This window comes from Oncorhynchus tshawytscha, unplaced genomic scaffold (genome assembly GCF_018296145.1).
Source record: "Oncorhynchus tshawytscha isolate Ot180627B unplaced genomic scaffold, Otsh_v2.0 Un_contig_9368_pilon_pilon, whole genome shotgun sequence".
NCBI classification, from domain to species: Eukaryota; Metazoa; Chordata; class Actinopteri; order Salmoniformes; family Salmonidae; genus Oncorhynchus; species Oncorhynchus tshawytscha.
Window position 1 is genome coordinate 26,409 of NW_024608472.1, and position 24,604 is coordinate 51,012.

The following is a 24,604-nucleotide window of genomic DNA, read 5'->3' on the forward strand; positions in this document are numbered from 1 at the left end:
TGTGTATCTACTGATGGTGTTAAAAGGTTTCATGGAAATTACAAAAGGTGTCCCGCAGGGGTCAATTCTGAGTCCTGTACTTTTTACTGTTTACATTAACAACATCGACTTTCCTGTAAAAAAAACCCTGTAAATTTCACTTTTATGCCGATGAACCTCCTGAGTGGCGCAGCGGTCTAAGGCACTGCATTGCAGTGCTAGAGGTGTCACTACAGACCCGGGTTCGATGCCGGGCTGTATCACAACCTGCCGTGATCGGGAGTCCCATAGGGCAGTGCACAATTGGCGTCGTCCGGGTTAGGTGAGGTTTTGGTCGGGGGACTTTACAAGTAGACCGTCATTGTAAATAAGAATTTGTTCTCAACTGACTTGCCAAGTTAAATAAATACATACTTGTATGCTATTGCCCCCATGGTTGACCAGGTTCTATCTGAACTACAGTCTGCCTTTATTGTATTACAGAAAAACTGAATTGACCTGAAATTAGTATTAAATGCAGCTAAAATAAAGTATGTTGTTCTGTTGATGTTGTTAAGCGTATAAATAACAGTGGTGTAAAGTACTGACAAAAAAAATACTTTAAATTACTACCTCTTGAAGCTATGGGGGCGCTATTTCATTATTGGATAAAAAACGTGCCCGTTTTAAGCGCAATATTTTGTCACAAAAAGATGCTCGACTATGCATATAATTGACAGCTTTGGAAAGAAAACACTCTGACGTTTCCAAAACTGCAAAGATATTATCTGTGAGTGCCACAGAACTCATGCTACAGGCGAAACCAAGATGAAACTTCAAACAGGAAATTAGCAGAATTTTTGAGGCTCTGTTTTCCATTGTCTCCTTATATGGCTGTGAATGTGCCATGAACGAGCCTACACTTTCTGCCATTTCCCCAAGGTGTCTGCAGCATTGTGACGTATTTGTAGGCATATCATTGGAAGATTGGCCATAAGAGACTACATTTACCAGGTGTCCGCCCAGTGTCCTTTGTCGAAATTGCTGCGTAATCCCCAAGCTGCACGCATTCAGCCATGTGATTCAGAGGAGAGAGGAGACTTCCACGAACGATATATCATCGAAGAGATATGTGAAAAACACCTTGAGGATTGATTCTAAACAACGTTTACCATGTTTCAGTTGATATTATGGAGTTAATTTGGAAAAAAGTTTGGCGTTTTCATGACTGAATTTTTTATTTATTTTTTGGTAGCCAAACTTGACACACCAAACGGAGCGATTTCTCCTAAACAAATAATCTTTCAGGAAAAACTATCTAATTTGCTATCTAACTGAGACTAACTCCTCATTGAAAATATCCGAAGTTCTTCAAAGGAAAATTATTTTATATGAATGCTTTTTCTGGTTTTTGTGAAAATGTTGCCTGCTGAATGCTCTACGCTAAATGCTACGCTAGCTATCAATACTGTTACACAAATGCTTGTTTTGCTATGGTTGAGAAGCATATTTTGAAAATCTGAGATGACAGTGTTGTTAACAAAAGGCTAAGCTTGAGAGCTAGCATATTTATTTCATTTCATTTGCGATTTTCATGAATAGTTAATGTTGCGTTATGGTAATGGGCTTGAGGCTGTAGTCACGATCCCGGATCCGGGATGGCTCGACGCAAGAAGTTTTAAGTAGTTTTTTTGGGTATCTGTACTTTACTTTACTATTTATATTTTTGGCTACTTTTACTTCACTACATTCCTAAAGAAAATAATACACTTTTACCTCCATACATTTTCCCCGACACCCAAAAGTACTCATTACATTTTGACAGGAAAATGGTCCAATTCATACACTTATCAAGGGAACATCCCTGTTCATCCCTACTGCCTCTGATCTGGAGGACTCACTAAACACAAACACTTTGTTTGTAAATTAACAAATATTAATATGGATAATTATAATATTAATTATAACAATATTAATTATAACAATATTAATACGAATAATTACAATATGAATTATAATAATATGGATAATTATAATATTAATTATAACAATATTAATACGAATAATTATAATATTAATGATAATATGGATCATTATAATATTAATTATAATACCATGGATAATTATAATATTAATTACAATAATATTAATATGGATAATTATAATATTAATTATAATAATATGGATAATTATATAATATTAATTATAATAATATTAATATGGATAATTATAATATTAATTATAATAATATGGATATGAATTACAATATTAATTTGTAGTAAAAAACAGCTGTACCATGTCAGATATATACAGAAAATATTCATACGTTTCCACCCATGAGGACAAAGACGTTTGGTCATTGACTGCAGGAAGATATACAGCTGTAAGAAAGCTTGTCATCCAGATGGGACACCATCAATATGGACACCAGCCAAAGTACATGTTTAAAATCAGAGTTATTTTTATGCAGTGGTGGAGAAAGTACTCAATTGTCATACTTAAGTAAAATAACAGATACCTTAATAGAAAATGAATCAAGTAAAAGTGTAAGTCACCCAGTAAAATACTACTTGAGTAAAAGTCTAAAAATATTTGGTTTAAAATATAATTAAGTATCAAAAGTAAATGGAATTCATGAAATGTACTTAGGTATTAAAAGTTTAAATCATTTCAAGTTCCTGATATTAAACAAACCACACAATTTTATAGTTTTTTTATTGATGGATAGTCAGCGACACACTCCAACACTCAGACATTAAAACCTCTTAGGGATAGTGAGACGCTAGCGTCTCAAGTGGCCAATAGCCTCGGGAAATGCATAGCGCCAAATTCAAATAAAACTCAAACTTTCATTAAATCACACATGCAGGGTATTCAATTAAAGCTACATTCATTAAATCACACATGCAGGGTACTCAATTAAAGCTACACTCATTAAATCACACATGCAGGGTACTCAATTAAAGCTACACTCATTAAATCACACATGCAGGGTACTCAATTAAAGCTACATTCATTAAATCACACATGCAGGGTACTCAATTAAAGCTACACTCGTTGTGAATCCAGCCAACATGTCAGATTTTAAAAATGCTTTTCGGCGAAAGCATGAGAAGCTATTATCTGATAGCATGCACCCCCCCTGAACCACCTGAACGAGTTGTAAAACAAAATAATTAGCGTAGCCGGTGCTACACAAAACGCTGAAATAAAATATAAAACATGCATTACCTTTGACGAGCTTCTTTGTTGGCACTCCAATATGTCCCATAAACATCACAATTGGTCATTTTTTCCCGATTAAATCCGTCCATGTATACCCAAAATGTCCATTTATAATTTATAGGTTTGATCTGGAAAAAAACAGCTTTCCAAAACACAACGTCACTCCAAAACATTTCAAAAGCTGCCTATAAACTTTGCCAAAATATTTCAAACTACTTTTGTAATACAACTTAAGGATTTTTAAACGTTAATAATCGATCAAATTGTAGACGGGGCAAACTGTATACGATAGAGAAAGTAAACAAAACATGCACCATTTTCCCTCTTGCTTAACTATCAACAGTGTAACGTTGTTCCAGGATGTGCCTCTTCTTCGTTTCACCAATGATTAACTTCAACCTAATTCCAAAGACTTCCTGTGGAAGTCGTAGGAACTATAAAATGGGTGCTATCTAATTTCCCTTGGCAAAGACAACTGAGGGAAGTGTCAGAGGGAAAAAAATAATATTCTGAACAGTTTTTCCTTGGGGTTTTGCCTGCTACATAAGTTCTGTTATAGTCACAGACATGATTGAACCAGTTTTAGAAACTTCAGTGTTTTCTATCCACACCTACTAATCATATGCATATCATATATTCCTGGCATGAAGAGCAGGAAGTTGAAATTGTGCATGCTATTTATCCAAAAGTGGAAATGCTGCCCCCTATCTCGAAGAAGTTAACCTCTTGATTCTAGCCATCCCGGACCCGGGATCGTGAATACAGCCTCAAGCTCATTACCATAACACAACGTTAACTATTCATGAAAATCGCAAATGACATGAAATAAATATGCTAGCTCTCAAGCTTAGCCTTTTGTTAAAGATACAAATTGGCTGAAAGGAACTGGCATAAATGGAAAAATTATACCAGTTTCATCTGAGGGCAAACATGTTGACAGCTGCGACAAAAAATAAATGGGAGGAGATTGTCGATTTACCAATTCCATGGCACATGGTTTATGAACTGGTACAAAAAAAAACACTTGATTCAACAAGTTTTTTAATTTAAATGATTATATAAAATTATTGCCGCCAACAGAATGCTATATATATGGGGCAACAATACAACAATCTCAGCTCTGTAGATATTGTTACGAAGAGACAGAATAAATAGATAATTTATTCTGGTATTGCCCTGATGTAGCTAGTTTCTGGTCATAGGTTCAGGAATGGTTAGAAAATCACATGCACTTAAAATGAACCTTACAAATAGCAGTGTTGGGCGATCTGGAAAACCATAGTCAGTCAATAAATAATATAATAATATAATAATACTATATAATATATAATAATACTATATAATATATACTATATAATATATACTATATAATATAATAATATAATAATACTATATAATATATAATATATAATAATACTATATAATATATAATAATATATAATAATACTATATAATATATACTATATAACATATACTATATAATAATATATAATATAATATATAATAATACTATATAATATATACTATATAACATATACTATATAATAATATATAATATAATATATAATAATACTCGCAGGAAAGGTTTTCATCTGCAGCTCACAATATGTGGATACTATACGATTAGAAAGATTCAAACATTGAGTAAAACATCACAGCACAATAAAAAATATATATGGCACATGTAAATGTGTGTGTATACATGTATATGTATGTATGTGTAGTAAAAAAGCTGTGGAAAAAACTAAGAGATGTGTCCTCTGAAGAGGGTGGTGGAGGTTGCTGCTTTTTTTGACAAAGATTTACAGCCCAGTCAGATCAAGGGTGTATTCATTAGTCACCCACAGTAGCACAATGTTTTGAAAACAAAACAGTTGTTGCAAATAGTTTCAAAATGGTTTATTTTGGACAAATTCAGGTAGGTCCCTACCCTGTTTTGGGGGGGAAAGCATTCAGGGTAATCCTAAACATTGAATAGGCATGTTGATCTAGGAGCAGGTCTCCCCAGTCCAAATGATTCCAATTATTATTCTTATATTCAATGTTTTTAAACAACACTGTGTCTCCATAACATTTGTACAGTTATTTTTGTATTTTGTACCCCAACACTGTTACTATCCATTCTACCATTAGGTTGGTACCCCAACACTGTTACTATCCATTCTACCATTAGGTTGGTACCCCAACACTGTTGCTATCCATTCTACCATTAGGTTGGTACCCCAACACTGTAACTATCTATTCTACCATTAGGTTGGTACCCTGACATTGATCTGAAGCTGTGAACAAAGACAGGGGTCCATCTCCCCAAGAAGGTTGATCATCCTGGAACACGACTCAGTTCCTTTTCTCAACACCATGTCGATGATGTCACGTGCCTTCTCTGCCCTCTCAGCGATCACCTTCACTGACTCCGTTTCCTCCTGGTTGATGACTGTGTGTTGCAGGAGTCTTTCCAGAAGACCATCCAGGACAGGTCTTGACACTCGTTTTACAAACTCCGTCCGTACAGAACGCAGCTGCTGCTCTGCAGAACCAGTCAGACTGATCTCAGCCGGACGCCCTGCCCCCAACACAGCACCTGAGAGAGTCAGGTTACAAAATAACTACATTTGTTCATTCACATTTCAATCATTTAGAAACAGACTTCATTCAAAGTGACCTACAATAAAAGCCTAAATTATATTATTGAATCTTTGCATTGAGAACCTATTCTCGAACAATAACGACCTGCATCAATGAACACATCACACCACTACTGTTTCAATCATATTAGGTTCCACAGACATAGACAAAGAGGCTGGGGCATTCAGAACCAGGCTAATCTACATCAGGTCCTGGAGGAGATGTCATTGGGGCATTCAGAACCAGGCTAATCTACATCAGGTCCTGGAGGAGATGTCATTGGGACATTCAGAACCAGGCTAATCTACATCAGGTCCTGGAGGAGATGTCATTGGGGCATTCAGAACCAGGCTAATCTACATCAGGTCCTGGAGGAGATGTCATTGGGGCATTCAGAACCAAGCTAATCTACATCAGGTCCTGGAGATGTCATTGGGGCATTCAGAACCAGGCTAATCTACATCAGGTCCTGGAGATGTCATTGGGGCATTCAGAACCAGGTTAATCTACATCAGGTCCTGGAGGAGATGCCATTGGGGTATTCAGAACCAAGCTAATCTACATCAAGTCCTGGAGGAGATGTCATTGTTCTTGAAGACAGTCTTTTATAATCAGGACTAGTCCAGGTCCTACAGTAAACCATGTTGACTGACCCTCAAGTCGTTGGTTTGTAACTCTCATGTTTACTTACTAGTTGAATGGGTGTCAGTGATGTATTGATCTGAAAGAAACAGAAATAGGTTATATCACTCTAAATAGCATCGGTCAGAAAATAACATTTATGATTGACATGTTCTCCTACCTGCTTGTAGCATATCTCTCCACGCTGTCTTCTCATCATCCCCGATTAACTCCATCTCAATGTCAACCCCTGTGTTTCCCATTATCATCTTACAACAGCTTGGTGTGGTGTCTGCAGGTAACAGCTGAATCTTCTGTAGGAGGCCATATGGTGCAACGATTGAGACAACAGAGGGAAATAGAATGATATTCCAGTTATTCACATTGTCATGACTCTCCTGGCTGAGGATCCAAGGCCTCAGATCAGCTTGGCAAATGGCTGACAGATAGCCAGACCTCTTTCCCAGAGGAAGGCCGGGGTTTGACACCTTAACACCCGGTCATGAATTAGTCAGGAGGGAAATCTCCTGCTCTTCATTAACAAACAAAGGAATATCTTTATCTTTGTCGAAAAAGAGTGACTTATTGGAACAATATTTAAACGATAGAAATGTGAGGAATGGTCGGCGGGGATCTAAAGAATAATCATGTCATATTGTTTATTATTTTGTGATGTCAATAAAAACTTCATTATCTTTCACACTGTCAGGTTTACATCCTTACGTTGTGTAGGAAATATGAAGAACAATGAAACTATTTTTGTTAAGATAGGAATGTATTAGTTTAGTTTTCTAAGGAGATCATAGTTTTTTCGTGTCCGTTGCACATAAAACTAAGCGACGCCCCCAAATGAGGTCAGAAGAGTGTGTCATTGTGATGGAACCGCCCCTTTCTGGCCAGAGAGCTTAAAAGGACTGACTAAGAATTAACATATGGGACCAGCAGACGGACAGCGTGAGCTGAACGTTCCCGAAAATGGTTGGAAACTCAAAAAAATCAACACGAGGTGAGAAGATAACCTCCACTACGAGTCCAGAAACATTCAGTCTGCAGCTGTAACATGTGGTCCTAGAACTTTGACTAAAAGACACGAGGTGGGAAGGAAGAAATCCCATCTCAGACAATCACTGGTGCATCTCAGTCTGCTCTATTTGAACCCTCCACTACCAGAGAAGTTCTACAACTAAGAAGGACATTGTGACCTCTGGTGGACAAGCTGAGCCTTACACTGAAGCGTGAACTACAACGACCCCGCCCCTATAGAGTTGATTGGTTAAAACAGAGAGACGACAAACAAAGACATCTACACCTAAATATATACATTGCATTACATTGCTTGGGGTGCTACATACTCTGATTACTGTGAGCGTAGTTTCCAAATGTATCCAGGTGTTGACTCTCTTTTGTCTCTCCCTCTATCTTTCTCCATCCCCTTTCCATTGTGTAAAAGCCGTCATATCGTTTCAGTCCACTAGGGGCTTTCATCTCATGTAAGCGTGTATGTGTATTCTGTGTTATTATTTAGTTAGTTCGTAAAATAAATTAAATAAATTGGTGAATGAGCAGAAAGGGTTCTTGCAGATTCAAGAGGTCTGCGACGTTCAGAATGAGACTGATATGAGGTAATGATTGATAAGTGACTTATCGAGAGACATATCTTCTCGAGTTTAATTCAGGAGATGGTAACTCGTTAAACAAAAATTTCCTAATGAGTTAATTGCTACATGATTCATCTTTTTTTCTTTTTTATCGGGTAACAAATAAACATAGTTGATTCAATAAATAACGGTCATCACATTAATGATGATGTCACGCCATGACATATACAAAATGACAGATTCATGTCCTCAGCCTGCTAAAACTGTACCTCTGGATTGATGGAGGTGGAGAGGGGATTCTTGAGTGCAAACCAATTGTTCAGCTTTAAGGACCCGTTTGGACTTGACAGGAGAAATTCAGAATATCCTTGGGACAGCTGATTTTTCTCCCGGTCCTGAACAGCCTACAAAATGAGCAATGTAGTAGTCAGTCAGAACAATGTAGTCTCGTAATTCACACAACATGCAGCTCACTGAGATAAATGTTGGTCATAGTTTCTATTGTATTACACATTTTAATGTTAGTGCCTCACCTCTTTCTGACTGGAGTTTCTGAGGAGCAGGTACAGCCTTGAAATTACTGTTGACCTTTTTACTGCCAAATAGAGGACCACGTCACAGTGGACATCTACGTTCCAACAGGCGATTTTGTTCAGTACAACAGAGACCGATGAGGACTTGGGATGGAGAATCTTAGCATGGAATCTGGTGACCTCATGCACTTCCTCTAAAGACACTCCATGTTCCTCTACATGAAGAATCTTCATCTCATTCCTCAGGGAAGGGTTGGTCCCTGAACAACACAATACAAAGGAGACAGAAAGACAAATATTGTATTATTCATCCAACTAAAACACAAAGAATATGCAGTACCAGATCACAGTAAACTCAAACTCCCAGAATAGTTCATTAATGTCTTTCTGAAAACTATTTCTACATGGTTTTACCTAAACAGACAAAGTGTGGCAGATGAACTTCCTCCAGTTCACCTAACTCCATAGTGATGTCCAGCAATGGACCACCTTGTGTGTACCGCATGTCTTTCAGAAGTTGACTGTAGGGTTCCCAGTTCCTGAGGTGATACTTCAGAATGACATCTCTCTCACACAGCCAGCGGAGCCCAGACACTGTGCACTCATAACTCCCTTTGGGTGTCCTGTGTCTGAGAGCAACAACAAGATATGGTAGAGGGTCAATGGTCAAATGGAGAGGTTGGATAAGAAGACTATTCCCAAAGGTAATGGGGAAATACACTAGCAAGTGGAATGAAATGTTAAAAGTAGTTATTTTACCTGAACATTGTCACTCCCTGGACAGTGGAAGTCAAGGGTTCAATCTGATGCCAGTGTGTGGAGTCCTGAACAAGGACAAGCATGTCAGTAATACACATGGAGCCTGTTTCCTGGACACAGATTGAGTCTAGTGCCGGACTAAAAAGCATGCTCAATGGAAGTTTCAATAGAAAGTTCTTTAAGGTCCAGGACTAGACTTAATCTGTGTCTGGGAAACTGGCCCATTAACCAAAGTAACTAATATAATGTATTTATTCAACGTTACATGGAATGCTGGTGATTTATCAATTAACCTCTAGGGGGCGGTATTTTGACATCCAGATGAAAAGCTTGCCCAAAGTAAACTGCCTGTTACTGAGGTCCAGAAGCTAGGATATGCATATAATTTGTAGATTTGGAAAGAAAACACTAACGTTTCTAAAACTGTTAAATGTCTGAGTATAACAGAACTGATATGGCGAAATCCCGAGGACAAACCTAAATGTATTAATTTTTTTAAAGATATTTTTTTAAATCAGCCTACCCCTATTTTCAATGGCTATCACTTTTATTCTAAGGCCAAGTCCTCCCAGATAGCAGTTCCTAGGGCTTCCACTAGATATCAACAGTCTTCAGAAAGAGTTTCAGGCAAATGAGGGAGAAGTCGTAGTTTGTGGCTTCCATTTTGTGTTTTGGAAAAATTAGCCAGAAATTGTAGTTTTTCTAGGTGGTTCCCATTTTGGCTGTAGTGTTTCCAAGCAGAAGAAGAGCGCGTTCTTTGGTATTTTTCTCCGGTAAAGACAATAACGATTCTCCGTCTTAAATTGTATCATTTATTTACGTATACGGGTACCTAAGGTTTGATTATAAACTTTGTTAGACTTGTTTGGATAAGTTTATTAGTAACGTTTGGGATTCATTTTTGTATGCATTTTGATGGAGGGAAACTGGGTGGATTATAAACTGAGTTATAGATATAAAAGAAGGACTTTATCAAACAAAAGGACCATTTGTGATGTAACTGGGACCTTGTGGAGTGTCAACAGAAGAAGATCATCAAAGGTAAGGCATTTTTATATCGCTATAACTGGGTGGATTATTGACTGAAGCTCGACCAGCTAAACTGAGTTTTTATGGATATAAAGAAGGACTTTATCGAATAAAAGGACCATTTGTGATGTAACTGGGACCTTTTGGAGTGCCAACAGAAGAAGATCATCGAAGATCATTTTTATATCGCTATTTGTGACTTTCGTGTCACACCTGGTTGAAATATGTTTTGTGTTTGACAATTAACAAGAAGTTAAGCTTTATTTTGATGTGTTACACTTGTGATTTTATGAAAGTTAAATATTTATAATTCTGTAGTTTGAATTTCGCGCTCTGAAATTTCACCGGCTGTTGGCCAGGTGGGACACAACCGTCCTACCTGCCCATAAAAAGTTTTACTAAAGCAGAACACAGGACTGTCTATAACCTGGCTTTGAGACTGTTTATATTACTAAAGCAGAACACAGGACTGTCTATATCCCAGTATGAATGGTTGGTCAGTACACACCTGGCTTTGAGACTGTGTTTATATTACTAAAGCAGAACACAGGACTGTCTATATCCCAGTATGAATGGTTGGTCAGTACACACCTGGCTTTGAGACTGTGTTTATATTACTAAAGCAGAACACAGGACTGTCTATATCCCAGTATGAATGGTTGGTCAGTACACACCTGGCTTTGAGACTGTGCCTGACTGCAGGTATGTAAAAGTAAGAATTGACATTATGACTTACCTCAACATGGTCACAAGTCTTACAGCCCTGAGGAATCCCTGAAGTCAAAAGTAGTTATTTAAAATGAACAATCTCATGAAATAATGAATTAATAATGATTAAATAGACTTGTAATAAAAATGAATATAAGTGAGCAAAAGTCTCAGAATGTACACTCATTAAATCAAATTGTATCTGCACCCGAATACAACAGGTGTAGACCTTACTGTGAAATGCCTACTTACAAGCCCTGAAACCAACAGTGCAGTTTAAGGAAATAGAGTTTAGTATATTTAGTAAATATTTTCTTAAGTAAAAATAAAATAACATAACAATAATGAGGCCCGGTACAGGTTAGTCAAGGTCACATGTGCATGTAGGGGTAAAGTGACTATGCATAGACAATGAATAGAGAGTAGCAGCAGTGTAAAAAAAACAGGGGAGGGGGTTCAATGTAAATAGTCCGGGCGGCCATTTGATTAATTGTTCAGCAGTCTTATAGCTTGGGGGTAGAAGCTGTTCAGGAGCCTTTTGGACCTAGACTTGGTGCTCCGGTACCGCTTGCCGTGCGGTAGCAGAGAGAAGAGTCTATGACTTGGGTGACTTGAGTCTGAACATTTTTGGGGCCTTCCTCTGACACCGCCTTGTATAGAGGTCCTGGATGGCAGGAAACTTGGCCCCAGTGATGTACTGGGCCGTACGCACAACCCTCTGTAGCGCCTTGTGGTCAGACACCGAGCAGTTGCCATATCAGGCGGTGATGCAACCGATCAGGATGCTCGATGGTGCAGCTGTAAAACTTTTTGAGGATCTGAAGACCCACGCCAAATCGTTTCAGTCTCCTGAGAGGGGAAAGGTGTTGTCGTGCCCTCTTCACGACTGTCTTGGTGTGTTTGGACCATGATAGTTTGTTGGTGATGGGGACACCAAGAAACTTGAAGCTCTCAACCTGCTCCACTACAGCCCTGTCGATGAGAATGGAGGTGTGCTCGGTCCTCTTTTCCTGTAGTCCATAATCATCTCCTTTGTCTTGATCACGTTGAGGGAGAGGTTGTTGGCCTGGCACCACACTGACAGGTCTTTGACCTCCTCCTTTATAGGCTGTCTCATCGTTGTCTCAGATCAGGCCTACCACTGTTGTATCGTCAGCAAACTTAATGATGGTGTTGGAGTTGTGCTTGGCCACGCAGTCGTGGGTGAACAGGGAGTACAGGAGGGGAATAAGCACGCACCCCTTAGGGGAACCGGTGTTAAGGATCAGCGGGTTGGATGTGTTGTTGTCTACCCTCACCACCTGCGGGAGGCCGTCAGGAAGTCCAGCATCCAGTTGCGGAGGGAGGCATTTAGTCCGTAACTTAGTGATGTGCTTTGAGGGCACTATGGTGTTAAAACGCTGAGCTGTAGTCAATGAATAGCATTCTCACATAGGTTTTCCTTTTGTCCAGGTGGGAAAAGGCAGTGTGGAGTGCAATAGAGATTGCATCATCTGTGGATCTGCTGGGGCGGTGTGCAGACTGGAGTGGGTCTAGGGTTTCTGGGATAATGGTGTTGATGTGAGCCATGACCAGCCTTTCAAAGCACTTCATGGACACCGACATGAATGCTAAGGGACAGTAGTCATTTAGGCAGGTTACCTTCACCTTCTTGGGCACAGGGACAATGGTGGTCTGCTTGAAACATGTGGGTATTACAGACTCGGTCAGGAGAGGTTGAAAATGTCAGTGCAGACATTTGCCAGTTGGTCTGCACATGCTGAGTAGACGCTCTGGTATTCGTCTGGCACCGCGGCCTTGTGAATGTGGACCTGTTTAAAGGTCTTGCTCACGTCGGCTACGGAGAGCGTGATCACACAGTCATCCGGAACAGCTGGTGCTCTCATGCATGCTTCAGTGTTGCTTGCCTCGAAGCGAGCATAAAAGGCATGTAAGCTCGTCTGGTAGGCTTGCGTCACTGGGCAGCTCGCAGCTGGGTTTCCCTTTGTAGTCCGTAAAAGTTTGCAAGCCCTGTCACATACAACGAACGTCAGAGCCGGTGTAGTAGGATTCAATCTTAGTCCTGTATTGAGGCTTTGCCTGTTTGATGGTTAGTCTGAGGCCATAGCGGGATTTCTTATAAACTTCCGGGTTAGTGTCCTGCTCCTTGAAAGAGGCAGCTCTAGCCTTTAGCTCGGTGCGGATGTTGCCTGTAATCCATGGCTTCTGGTTGGGGTATGTACATACAGTCACTGTGGGGATGACGTCCTCAATGCACTTATTGATAAAGCCAGTGACTGATGTGGTGTAGTACTCAACGCCATTGGATGAAACACGGAACAAATTAGCATACAATAATCTGACATTAGTGTCACATTAATTAATGTTTGTGGAAGCAGGAAACAACATCGTTCTGGTCCATGTTTTGTAGATGTCGGGGGCCTGATTTCTGGTAGATCCTAGGATGAGAGCTTAAAGGTAGAGTCAGCTAAATGATGATGTACGAGCAGCACCACAGATATTGCGATGAGCAAGATGCCTGACTTCTCTCTCACACAGTCACACACAGTATCTGCCCATGTGCAAGGATTCTCTTCACTCTCTTACAGAATGTTTGTCACGGGACCAAAACAGCAGAGAAGTTTAGCCTTGCTCTCCAATGTTCTTAGTTGTTGGAGAAATTGACCCACTATGCTGTTTACTTTGTGCATCTACGTCATATCGCTGACTCTACCTTTAAGTTTGTTTTCACCAAATAGATCATGATTGTGTTCCTTGCCTTGAAATCAACTGTAATGAACGCTTTAAAACAATTATCAGTTAACTCACATTTCTCAGGTCCAGGCTTGATACAACTCTCTCCACCATGGTCTCTGGTGTCCTCAGGTCCAGGCTTGATACAACTCTCTACACCATGGTCTCTGGTGTCCTCAGGTCCAGGCTTGATACAACTCTCTCCACCATGGTCTCTGGTGTCCTCAGGTCCAGGCTTGATACAACACTCTCCACCATGGTCTCTGGTGTTTGTAAAGCAAAAAGATAGACTGTGAATAAACTAAATACAACTTATAAAAGGCTTTATATAGTATACATAGTCATAAGAACTATAAAGAGTGTAGAAAGGGGGACAGAACAGCTCCCTATGTAGGGTGCATTGCCTAAATGTGACATAACCCACTATGTCACCTTCCATAAGGTGATGATGGTGACATTACAGGTGACATTTAATTAGGCAAGTCAGTTCAGCAAAAAAATTGTTTACAATGATGGCCTACACCGGCCTAACCCTCCCCTAACCAGGACGACACTGGACTAATTGTGATAAAGCCCGGGATCTAACCCGGGTCTGTAGTGACACAGCTGTTTAAGGTACTGCATGTCAGTGCTAGATGTGTCACTAAATATATCTTCAATATGCGCCTCGGAATTGGATAAGGACACGCGCAGTTGCGTCCCCGATGTGTCGGTCTTCACTTGTAGCCTGTGAGAAAGACCCGATCACATGACTGAGGGTCATGTGAGTGAGAGGTAGTTCTGTACGTAGCCGGGAGAATTGAATTATAATTATAATACTCACCCAAGGGCACAACGGCCACTGGCCGACAAAAAGGCATGGATGTTTTTTTTGGGCGCATTACCCGGGAAATTCGAGAAATTATCAAGTGCTTGTCAATTTGTGAATGAGAAACTGATGAAGTGTGTCAGCACATGAGAAAATGTTTTCAAGTCATCAATAGAGTCGCATCATGCAGCCTTAGAATGTATTAACAATCTAAACACACAGCCCAACGTTTGTATCACAACAAAAAGTAGAATAAATATATTAATAATAATAATAATAATATGTAAATTAAGCAAATACGACTTCCTGTTTCTTTGTTAACCGCTCAACACAGAATAGGACTTCCTGTTTCTTTGTTAACCCCTCAACACAGAATAGGACTTCCTGTTTGTTTGGTAACCGCTCAACACAAATAGGACTTCCTGTTTCTTTGTTAACCGCTCAACACAGAATAGGACTTTCTGTTTCTTTGTTAACCGCTCAACACAGAATAGGACTTTCTGTTTCTTTGTTAACCGCTCAACACAGAATAGGACTTCCTGTTTGTTTGGTAACCGCTCAACACAAATAGGACTTCCTGTTTCTTTGTTAACCGCTCAACACAGAATAGGACTTCCTGTTTCTTTGTTAACCGCTCAACACAGAATAGGACTTCCTGTTTCTTTGTTAACCGCTCAACACAGAATAGGACTTCCTGTTTCTTTGTTAACCGCTCAACACAGAATAGGACTTCCTGTTTCTTTGTTAACCGCTCAACACAGAATAGGACTTCCTGTTTCTTTGTTAACCGCTCAACACAGAATAGGACTTCCTGTTTCTTTGTTAACCGCTCAACACAGAATAGGACTTCCTGTTTCTTTGTTAACCGCTCAACACAGAATAGGACTTCCTGTTTCTTTGTTAACCGCTCAACACAGAATAGGACTTCCTGTTTCTTTGTTAACCGCTCAACACAGAATAGGACTTCCTGTTTCTTTGTTATTTAGATAATATATCCTTTCTAATATTTTATTTAGCTATTTTCAATTTCATTCTATAAAATATAAAATAATGACAACGGAATTCTAAGCAAATCTTGTCTGCTAAATGAACTAGTGTAGCCCACAGCCATATGGCACAGTCAGATCAGGACCCTAACATAACGACAACTCAGAGTATGTTATTCTGTTCTTCTGAAATAGACTACATTTTCTTCAGACCTGTCTAAAATAACATCACATTTACTGTGATGGTGTAGGCTATATTACATGGATTTGTTGTGATAGTGTAGGTAGACTATATTACATGGATTTATTGTGAAGGTGTAGGTAGACTATATTACATGGATTTATTGTGATGGTGTAGGCTATATTACATGGATTTATTGTGATGGTGTAGGCTATATTACATGGATTTATTGTGATGGTGTAGACTATATTACATGGATATATTGTGAAGGTGTAGACTATATTACATGGATTTATTGTGATGGTGTAGACTATATACATGGATTTATTATAAAGGTGTAGGTAGACTATATTACATGGATTTATTGTGATGGTGTAGGTAGACTATATTACATGGATTTATTGTGATGGTGTAGACTATATTACATGGATTTATTGTGATGGTGTAGGCTATATTACATGGATTTATTGTGATGGTGTAGACTATATTACATGGATATATTGTGATGGTGTAGGCTATATTACATGGATTTATTGTGATGGTGTAGGTAGACTATATTACATGGATTTATTGTGATGGTGTAGGTAGACTATATTACATGGATTTGTTGGGATGGTGTAGGCTATATTACATGGATTTATTGTGATGGTGTAGACTATATTACATGGATTTATTGATGGTGTAGGTAGACTATATTACATGGATTTATTGTGATGGTGTAGGTAGACTATATTACATAGATTTATTGTGAAGGTGTAGACTATATTACATGGATTTATTGTGATGGTGTAGAATATATTACATGGATTTATTGTGATGGTGTAGACTATATCACATGGATTTATTGTGATGGTGTAGACGATATTACATGGATTTATTGTGATGGTGTAGACTATATTACATGGATTTATTGTGATGGTGTAGACTATATTACATGGATTTATTGTGATGGTGTAGGTAGACTATATTACATGGATTTATTGTGATGGGGTAGGTAGACTATATTACATGGATTTATTGTGATGGTGTAGGTAGACTATATTACATACATTTATTGTGATGGTGTAGGTAGACTATATTACATAGATTTATTGTGAAGGTGTAGACTATATTACATGGATTTATTGTGATGGTGTAGAATATATTACATGGATTTATTGTGATGGTGTAGACTATATTACATGGATTTATTGTGATGGTGTAGACGATATTACATGGATTTATTGTGATGGTGTAGACTATATTACATGGATTTATTGTGATGGTGTAGACTATATTACATGGATTTATTGTGATGGTGTAGGTAGACTATATTACATGGATTTATTGTGATGGTGTAGGTAGACTATATTACATGGATTTATTGTGATGGTGTAGGTAGACTATATTACATACATTTATTGTGATGGTGTAGGTAGACTATATTACATGGATTTATTGTGATGGTGTAGGCTATATTACATGGATTTATTGTGAAGGTGTAGACTATATTACACGGATTTATTGTGATGGTGTAGGCTACATTACATGGATTTATTGTGATGGTGTAGGTAGACTATATTACATGGATTTATTGTGATGGTGTAGGTAGACTATATTACATGGATTTATTGTGAAGGTGTAGGTAGACTATATTACATAGATTTATTGTGAAGGTGTAGACTATATTATATGGATTTATTGTGATGGTGTAGACTATATCACATGGATTTATTGTGAAGGTGTAGACTATATTACATGGATTTATTGTGATGGTGTAGGTAGACTATATTACATGGATTTATAGTGAAGGTATAGACTATATCACATGGATTTATTGTGATGGTGTAGACTATATTACATGGATTTATTGTGATGGTGTAGGTAGACTATATTACATGGATTTATTGTGATGGTGTAGACTATATTACATGGATTTATTGTGATGGTGTAGACTATATTACATGGATTTATTGATGGTGTAGGTAGACTATATTACATGGATTTATTGTGATGGTGTAGACTATATTACATGGATTTATTGTGATGGTGTAGACTATATTACATGGATTTATTGTGATGGTGTGGGTAGACTATATTACATGGATTTATTGTGATGGTGTAGGCTATATTACATGGATTTATTGTGATGGTGTAGGTAGACTATATTACATGGATTTATTGTGATGGTGTAGGTAGACTATATTACATGGATTTATTGTGAAGGTATAGACTATATCACATGGATTTATTGTGATGGTGTAGACTATATTACATGGATTTATTGTGATGGTGTAGGTAGAGTATATTACATGGATTTATTGTGATGGTGTAGACTATATTACATGGATTTATTGTGATGGTGTAGGTAGACTATATTACATGGATTTATTGTGATGGTGTAGACTATATTACATGGATTTATTGATGGTGTAGGTAGACTATATTACATGGATTTATTGTGATGGTGTAGACTATATTACATGGATTTATTGTGATGGTGTAGACTATATTACATGGATTTATTGTGATGGTGTAGGTAGACTATATTACATGGATTTATTGTGATGGTGTAGACTATATTACATGGATTTATTGTGATGGTGTAGACTATATTACATGGATTTATTGTGATGGTGTAGGTAGACTATATTACATGGATTTATTGTGATGGTGTAGGTAGACTATATTACATGGATTTATTGTGATGGTGTAGGTAGACTATATTACATGGATTTATTCTGATGGTGTAGGTAGACTATATCACATGGATTTATTGTGATGGTGTAGGTAGACTATATTACATGGATTTATTGTGATGGTGTAGACTATATTACATGGATTTATTGTGAAGGTGTAGACTATATCACATGGATTTATTGTGATGGTGTAGACTATATTACATGGATTTATTGTGATGGTGTAGGCTATATTACATGGATTTATTGTGATGGTGTAGACTATATCACATGGATTTATTGTGAAGGTGTAGACTATATCACATGGATTTATTGTGATGGTGTAGGCTATATTACATGGATTTATTGTGATGGTGTAGGTAGACTATATTACATGGATTTATTGTGATGGTGTAGGTAGACTATATTACATGGATTTGTTGGGATGGTGTAGGCTATATTACATGGATTTATTGTGATGGTGTAGGTAGACTATATTACATGGATTTATTGTGATGGTGTAGGTAGACTATATTACATGGATTTATTGTGAAGGTGTAGGTAGACTATATTACATAGATTTATTGTGAAGGTGTAGACTATATTATATGGATTTATTGTGATGGTGTAGACTATATCACATGGATTTATTGTGAAGGTGTAGACTATATTACATGGATTTATTGTGATGGTGTAGACTATATTACATGGATTTATTGTGATGGTGTAGACTATATTACATGGATTTATTGTGATGGTGTAGACTATATTACATGGATTTATTGTGATGGTGTAGGTAGACTATATTACATGGATTTATTGTGATGGTGTAGGTAGACTATATTACATGGATTTATTGTGATGGTGTAGGTAGACTATATTACATACATTTATTGTGATGTTGTAGGTAGACTATATTACATAGATTTATTGTGAAGGTGTAGACTATATTACATGGATTTATTGTGATGGTGTAGAATATATTACATGGATTTATTGTGATGGTGTAGACTATATTACATGGATTTATTGTGATGGTGTAGACGATATTACATGGATTTATTGTGATGGTGTAGACTATATTACATGGATTTATTGTGATGGTGTAGACTATATTACATGGATTTATTGTGATGGTGTAGGTAGACTATATTACATGGATTTATTGTGATGGTGTAGGTAGACTATATTACATGGATTTATTGTGATGGTGTAGGTAGACTATATTACATACATTTATTGTGATGGTGTAGGTAGACTATATTACATGGATTTATTGTGATGGTGTAGGCTATATTACATGGATTTATTGTGAAGGTGTAGACTATATTACACGGATTTATTGTGATGGTGTAGGCTACATTACATGGATTTATTGTGATGGTGTAGGTAGAACATTATTACATGGATTTATTGTGATGGTGTAGGTAGACTATCTTATATGGATTTATTGTGATGGTGTAGGCTATATTACATGGATTTATTGTGAAGGTGTAGACTATATTACATGGATTTATTGTGATGGTGTAGACTATATTACATGGATTTATTGTGATGGTGTAGGCTATATTACATGGATTTATTGTGATGGTGTAGGTAGACTATATTACATGGATTTATTGTGAAGGTATAGACTATATCACATGGATTTATTGTGATGGTGTAGACTATATTACATGGATTTATTGTGATGGTGTAGGTAGACTATATTACATGGATTTATTGTGATGGTGTAGACTATATTACATGGATTTATTGTGATGGTGTAGACTATATTACATGGATTTATTGATGGTGTAGGTAGACTATATTACATGGATTTATTGTGATGGTGTAGACTATATTACATGGATTTATTGTGATGGTGTAGACTATATTACATGGATTTATTGTGATGGTGTAGGTAGACTATATTACATGGATTTATTGTGATGGTGTAGGTAGACTATATTACATGGATTTATTGTGATGGTGTAGGTAGACTATATTACATGGATTTATTGTGATGGTGTAGGTAGACTATATTATATGGATTTATTGTGATGGTGTAGGCTATATTACATGGATTTATTGTGATGGTGTAGACTATATTACATGGATTTATTGTGATGGTGTAGGCTATATTACATGGATTTATTGTGATGGTGTAGGTAGACTATATTACATGGATTTATTGTGATGGTGTAGGTAGACTATATTACATGGATTTATTGTGAAGGTATAGACTATATCACATGGATTTATTGTGATGGTGTAGACTATATTACATGGATTTATTGTGATGGTGTAGGTAGACTATATTACATGGATTTATTGTGATGGTGTAGACTATATTACATGGATTTATTGTGATGGTGTAGACTATATTACATGGATTTATTGATGGTGTAGGTAGACTATATTACATGGATTTATTGTGATGGTGTAGACTATATTACATGGATTTATTGTGATGGTGTAGACTATATTACATGGATTTATTGATGGTGTAGGTAGACTATATTACATGGATTTATTGTGATGGTGTAGACTATATTACATGGATTTATTGTGATGGTGTAGACTATATTACATGGATTTATTGTGATGGTGTAGGTAGACTATATTACATGGATTTATTGTGATGGTGTAGGTAGACTATATTACATGGATTTATTGTGATGGTGTAGGTAGACTATATTACATGGATTTATTCTGATGGTGTAGGTAGACTATATCACATGGATTTATTGTGATGGTGTAGGTAGACTATATTACATGGATTTATTGTGATGGTGTAGACTATATCACATGGATTTATTGTGAAGGTGTAGACTATATCACATGGATTTATTCTGATGGTGTAGGTAGACTATATCACATGGATTTATTGTGATGGTGTAGGTAGACTATATTACATGGATTTATTGTGATGGTGTAGACTATATCACATGGATTTATTGTGAAGGTGTAGACTATATCACATGGATTTATTGTGAAGGTGTAGACTATATCACATGGATTTATTGTGATGGTGTAGGCTATATTACATGGATTTATTGTGATGGTGTAGACTATATTACATGGATATATTGTGATGGTGTAGGCTATATTACATGGATTTATTGTGATGGTGTAGGTAGACTATATTACATGGATTTATTGTGATGGTGTAGGTAGACTATATTACATGGATTTGTTGGGATGGTGTAGGCTATATTACATGGATTTATTGTGATGGTGTTTATTACATGGATTTATTGATGGTGTAGGTAGACTATATTACATGGATTTATTGTGATGGTGTAGGTAGACTATATTACATAGATTTATTGTGAAGGTGTAGACTATATTACATGGATTTATTGTGATGGTGTAGAATATATTACATGGATTTATTGTGATGGTGTAGACTATATCACATGGATTTATTGTGATGGTGTAGACTATATTACATGGATTTATTGTGATGGTGTAGACTATATTACATGGATTTATTGTGATGATGTAGACTATATTACATGGATTTATTGTGATGGTGTAGGTAGACTATATTACATGGATTTATTGTGATGGTGTAGGTAGACTATATTACATGGATTTATTGTGATGGTGTAGGTAGACTATATTACATACATTTATTGTGATGGTGTAGGTAGACTATATTACATAGATTTATTGTGAAGGTGTAGACTATATTACATGGATTTATTGTGATGGTGTAGAATATATTACATGGATTTATTGTGATGGTGTAGACTATATTACATGGATTTATTGTGATGGTGTAGACTATATTACATGGATTTATTGTGATGGTGTAGACTATATTACATGGATTTATTGTGATGGTGTAGACTATATTACATGGATTTATTGTGATGGTGTAGGTAGACTATATTACATGGATTTATTGTGATGGTGTAGGTAGACTATATTACATACATTTATTGTGATGGTGTAGGTAGACTATATTACATGGATTTATTGTGATGGTGTAGACTATATTACATGGATTTATTGTGATGGTGTAGACTATATTACACGGATTTATTGTGATGGTGTAGGCTACATTACATGGATTTATTGTGATGGTGTAGGTAGACTATATTACATGGATTTATTGTGATGGTGTAGGTAGACTATATTATATGGATTTATTGTGATGGTGTAGGCTATATTACATGGATTTATTGTGAAGGTGTAGACTATATTACATGGATTTATTGTGATGGTGTAGACTATATTACATGGATTTATTGTGATGGTGTAGACTATATTACATGGATTTATTGTGATGGTGTAGGCTATATTACATGGATTTATTGTGATGGTGTAGGTAGACTATATTACATGGATTTATTGTGATGGTGTAGGTAGACTATATTACATGGATTTATTGTGAAGGTATAGACTATATCACATGGATTTATTGTGATGGTGTAGACTATATTACATGGATTTATTGTGATGGTGTAGGTAGACTATATTACATGGATTTATTGTGATGGTGTAGACTATATTACATGGATTTATTGTGATGGTGTAGACTATATTACATGGATTTATTGATGGTGTAGGTAGACTATATTACATGGATTTATTGTGATGGTGTAGACTATATTACATGGATTTATTGTGATGGTGTGGGTAGACTATATTACATGGATTTATTGTGATGGTGTAGGTAGACTATATTACATGGATTTATTGTGATGGTGTAGGTAGACTATATTACATGGATTTATTGTGATGGTGTAGGTAGACTATATTACATGGATTTATTGTGAAGGTATAGACTATATCACATGGATTTATTGTGATGGTGTAGACTATATTAAATGGATTTATTGTGATGGTGTATACTATATTACATGGATCTATTGTGATGGTGTAGGCTATATTACATGGATTTATTGTGATGGTGTAGGTAGACTATATTACATGGATTTATTGTGATGGTGTAGGCTATATTACATGGATTTATTGTGATGGTGTAGACTATATTACATGGATATATTGTGATGGTGTAGGCTATATTACATGGATTTATTGTGATGGTGTAGGTAGACTATATTACATGGATTTATTGTGATGGTGTAGGTAGACTATATTACATGGATTTGTTGGGATGGTGTAGGCTATATTACATGGATTTATTGTGATGGTGTAGACTATATTACATGGATTTATTGATGGTGTAGGTAGACTATATTACATGGATTTATTGTGATGGTGTAGGTAGACTATATTACATAGATTTATTGTGAAGGTGTAGACTATATTACATGGATTTATTGTGATGGTGTAGAATATATTACATGGATTTATTGTGATGGTGTAGACTATATCACATGGATTTATTGTGATGGTGTAGACGATATTACATGGATTTATTGTGATGGTGTAGACTATATTACATGGATTTATTGTGATGGTGTAGACTATATTACATGGATTTATTGTGATGGTGTAGGTAGACTATATTACATGGATTTATTGTGATGGTGTAGGTAGACTATATTACATGGATTTATTGTGATGGTGTAGGTAGACTATATTACATACATTTATTGTGATGGTGTAGGTAGACTATATTACATGGATTTATTGTGATGGTGTAGACTATATTACATGGATTTATTGTGATGGTGTAGACTATATTACATGGATTTATTGTGATGGTGTAGGTAGACTATATTACATGGATTTATTGTGATGGTGTAGGTAGACTATATTACATGGATTTATTGTGATGGTGTAGGTAGACTATATTACATGGATATATTGTGATGGTGTAGGCTATATTACATGGATTTATTGTGAAGGTGTAGACTATATTACACGGATTTATTGTGATGGTGTAGGCTACATTACATGGATTTATTGTGATGGTGTAGGTAGACTATATTACATGGATTTATTGTGATGGTGTAGGTAGACTATATTATATGGATTTATTGTGATGGTGTAGGCTATATTACATGGATTTATTGTGAAGGTGTAGACTATATTACATGGATTTATTGTGATGGTGTAGACTATATTACATGGATTTATTGTGATGGTGTAGACTATATTACATGGATTTATTGTGATGGTGTAGGCTATATTACATGGATTTATTGTGATGGTGTAGGTAGACTATATTACATGGATTTATTGTGATGGTGTAGGTAGACTATATTACATGGATTTATTGTG

The 24,604-nt window shown here is 36.6% G+C and overlaps 1 protein-coding gene across 1 annotated transcript in view; it reads right to left on the minus strand.

Annotated features, from left to right (window-relative positions):
* Nucleotides 1-5,067: 5,067 nt before the first annotated feature.
* Nucleotides 5,068-24,604, minus strand: part of LOC112237556 (NACHT, LRR and PYD domains-containing protein 1 homolog) — a 31,620-nt gene continuing 12,083 nt past the window's right edge. The window contains exons 2-10 of the mRNA XM_042313263.1: nucleotides 13,865-14,052; nucleotides 11,085-11,122; nucleotides 9,320-9,384; nucleotides 8,975-9,189; nucleotides 8,561-8,820; nucleotides 8,297-8,431; nucleotides 6,611-6,743; nucleotides 6,500-6,529; nucleotides 5,068-5,764 (exon numbers count right to left, since the gene is read on the minus strand). Coding sequence (XP_042169197.1) covers nucleotides 5,433-5,764; nucleotides 6,500-6,529; nucleotides 6,611-6,743; nucleotides 8,297-8,431; nucleotides 8,561-8,820; nucleotides 8,975-9,189; nucleotides 9,320-9,384; nucleotides 11,085-11,122; nucleotides 13,865-14,052 — 1,396 coding nt within the window. The 3' untranslated portion in view covers nucleotides 5,068-5,432. The remainder of the gene's footprint in view (nucleotides 5,765-6,499; nucleotides 6,530-6,610; nucleotides 6,744-8,296; nucleotides 8,432-8,560; nucleotides 8,821-8,974; nucleotides 9,190-9,319; nucleotides 9,385-11,084; nucleotides 11,123-13,864; nucleotides 14,053-24,604) is intronic.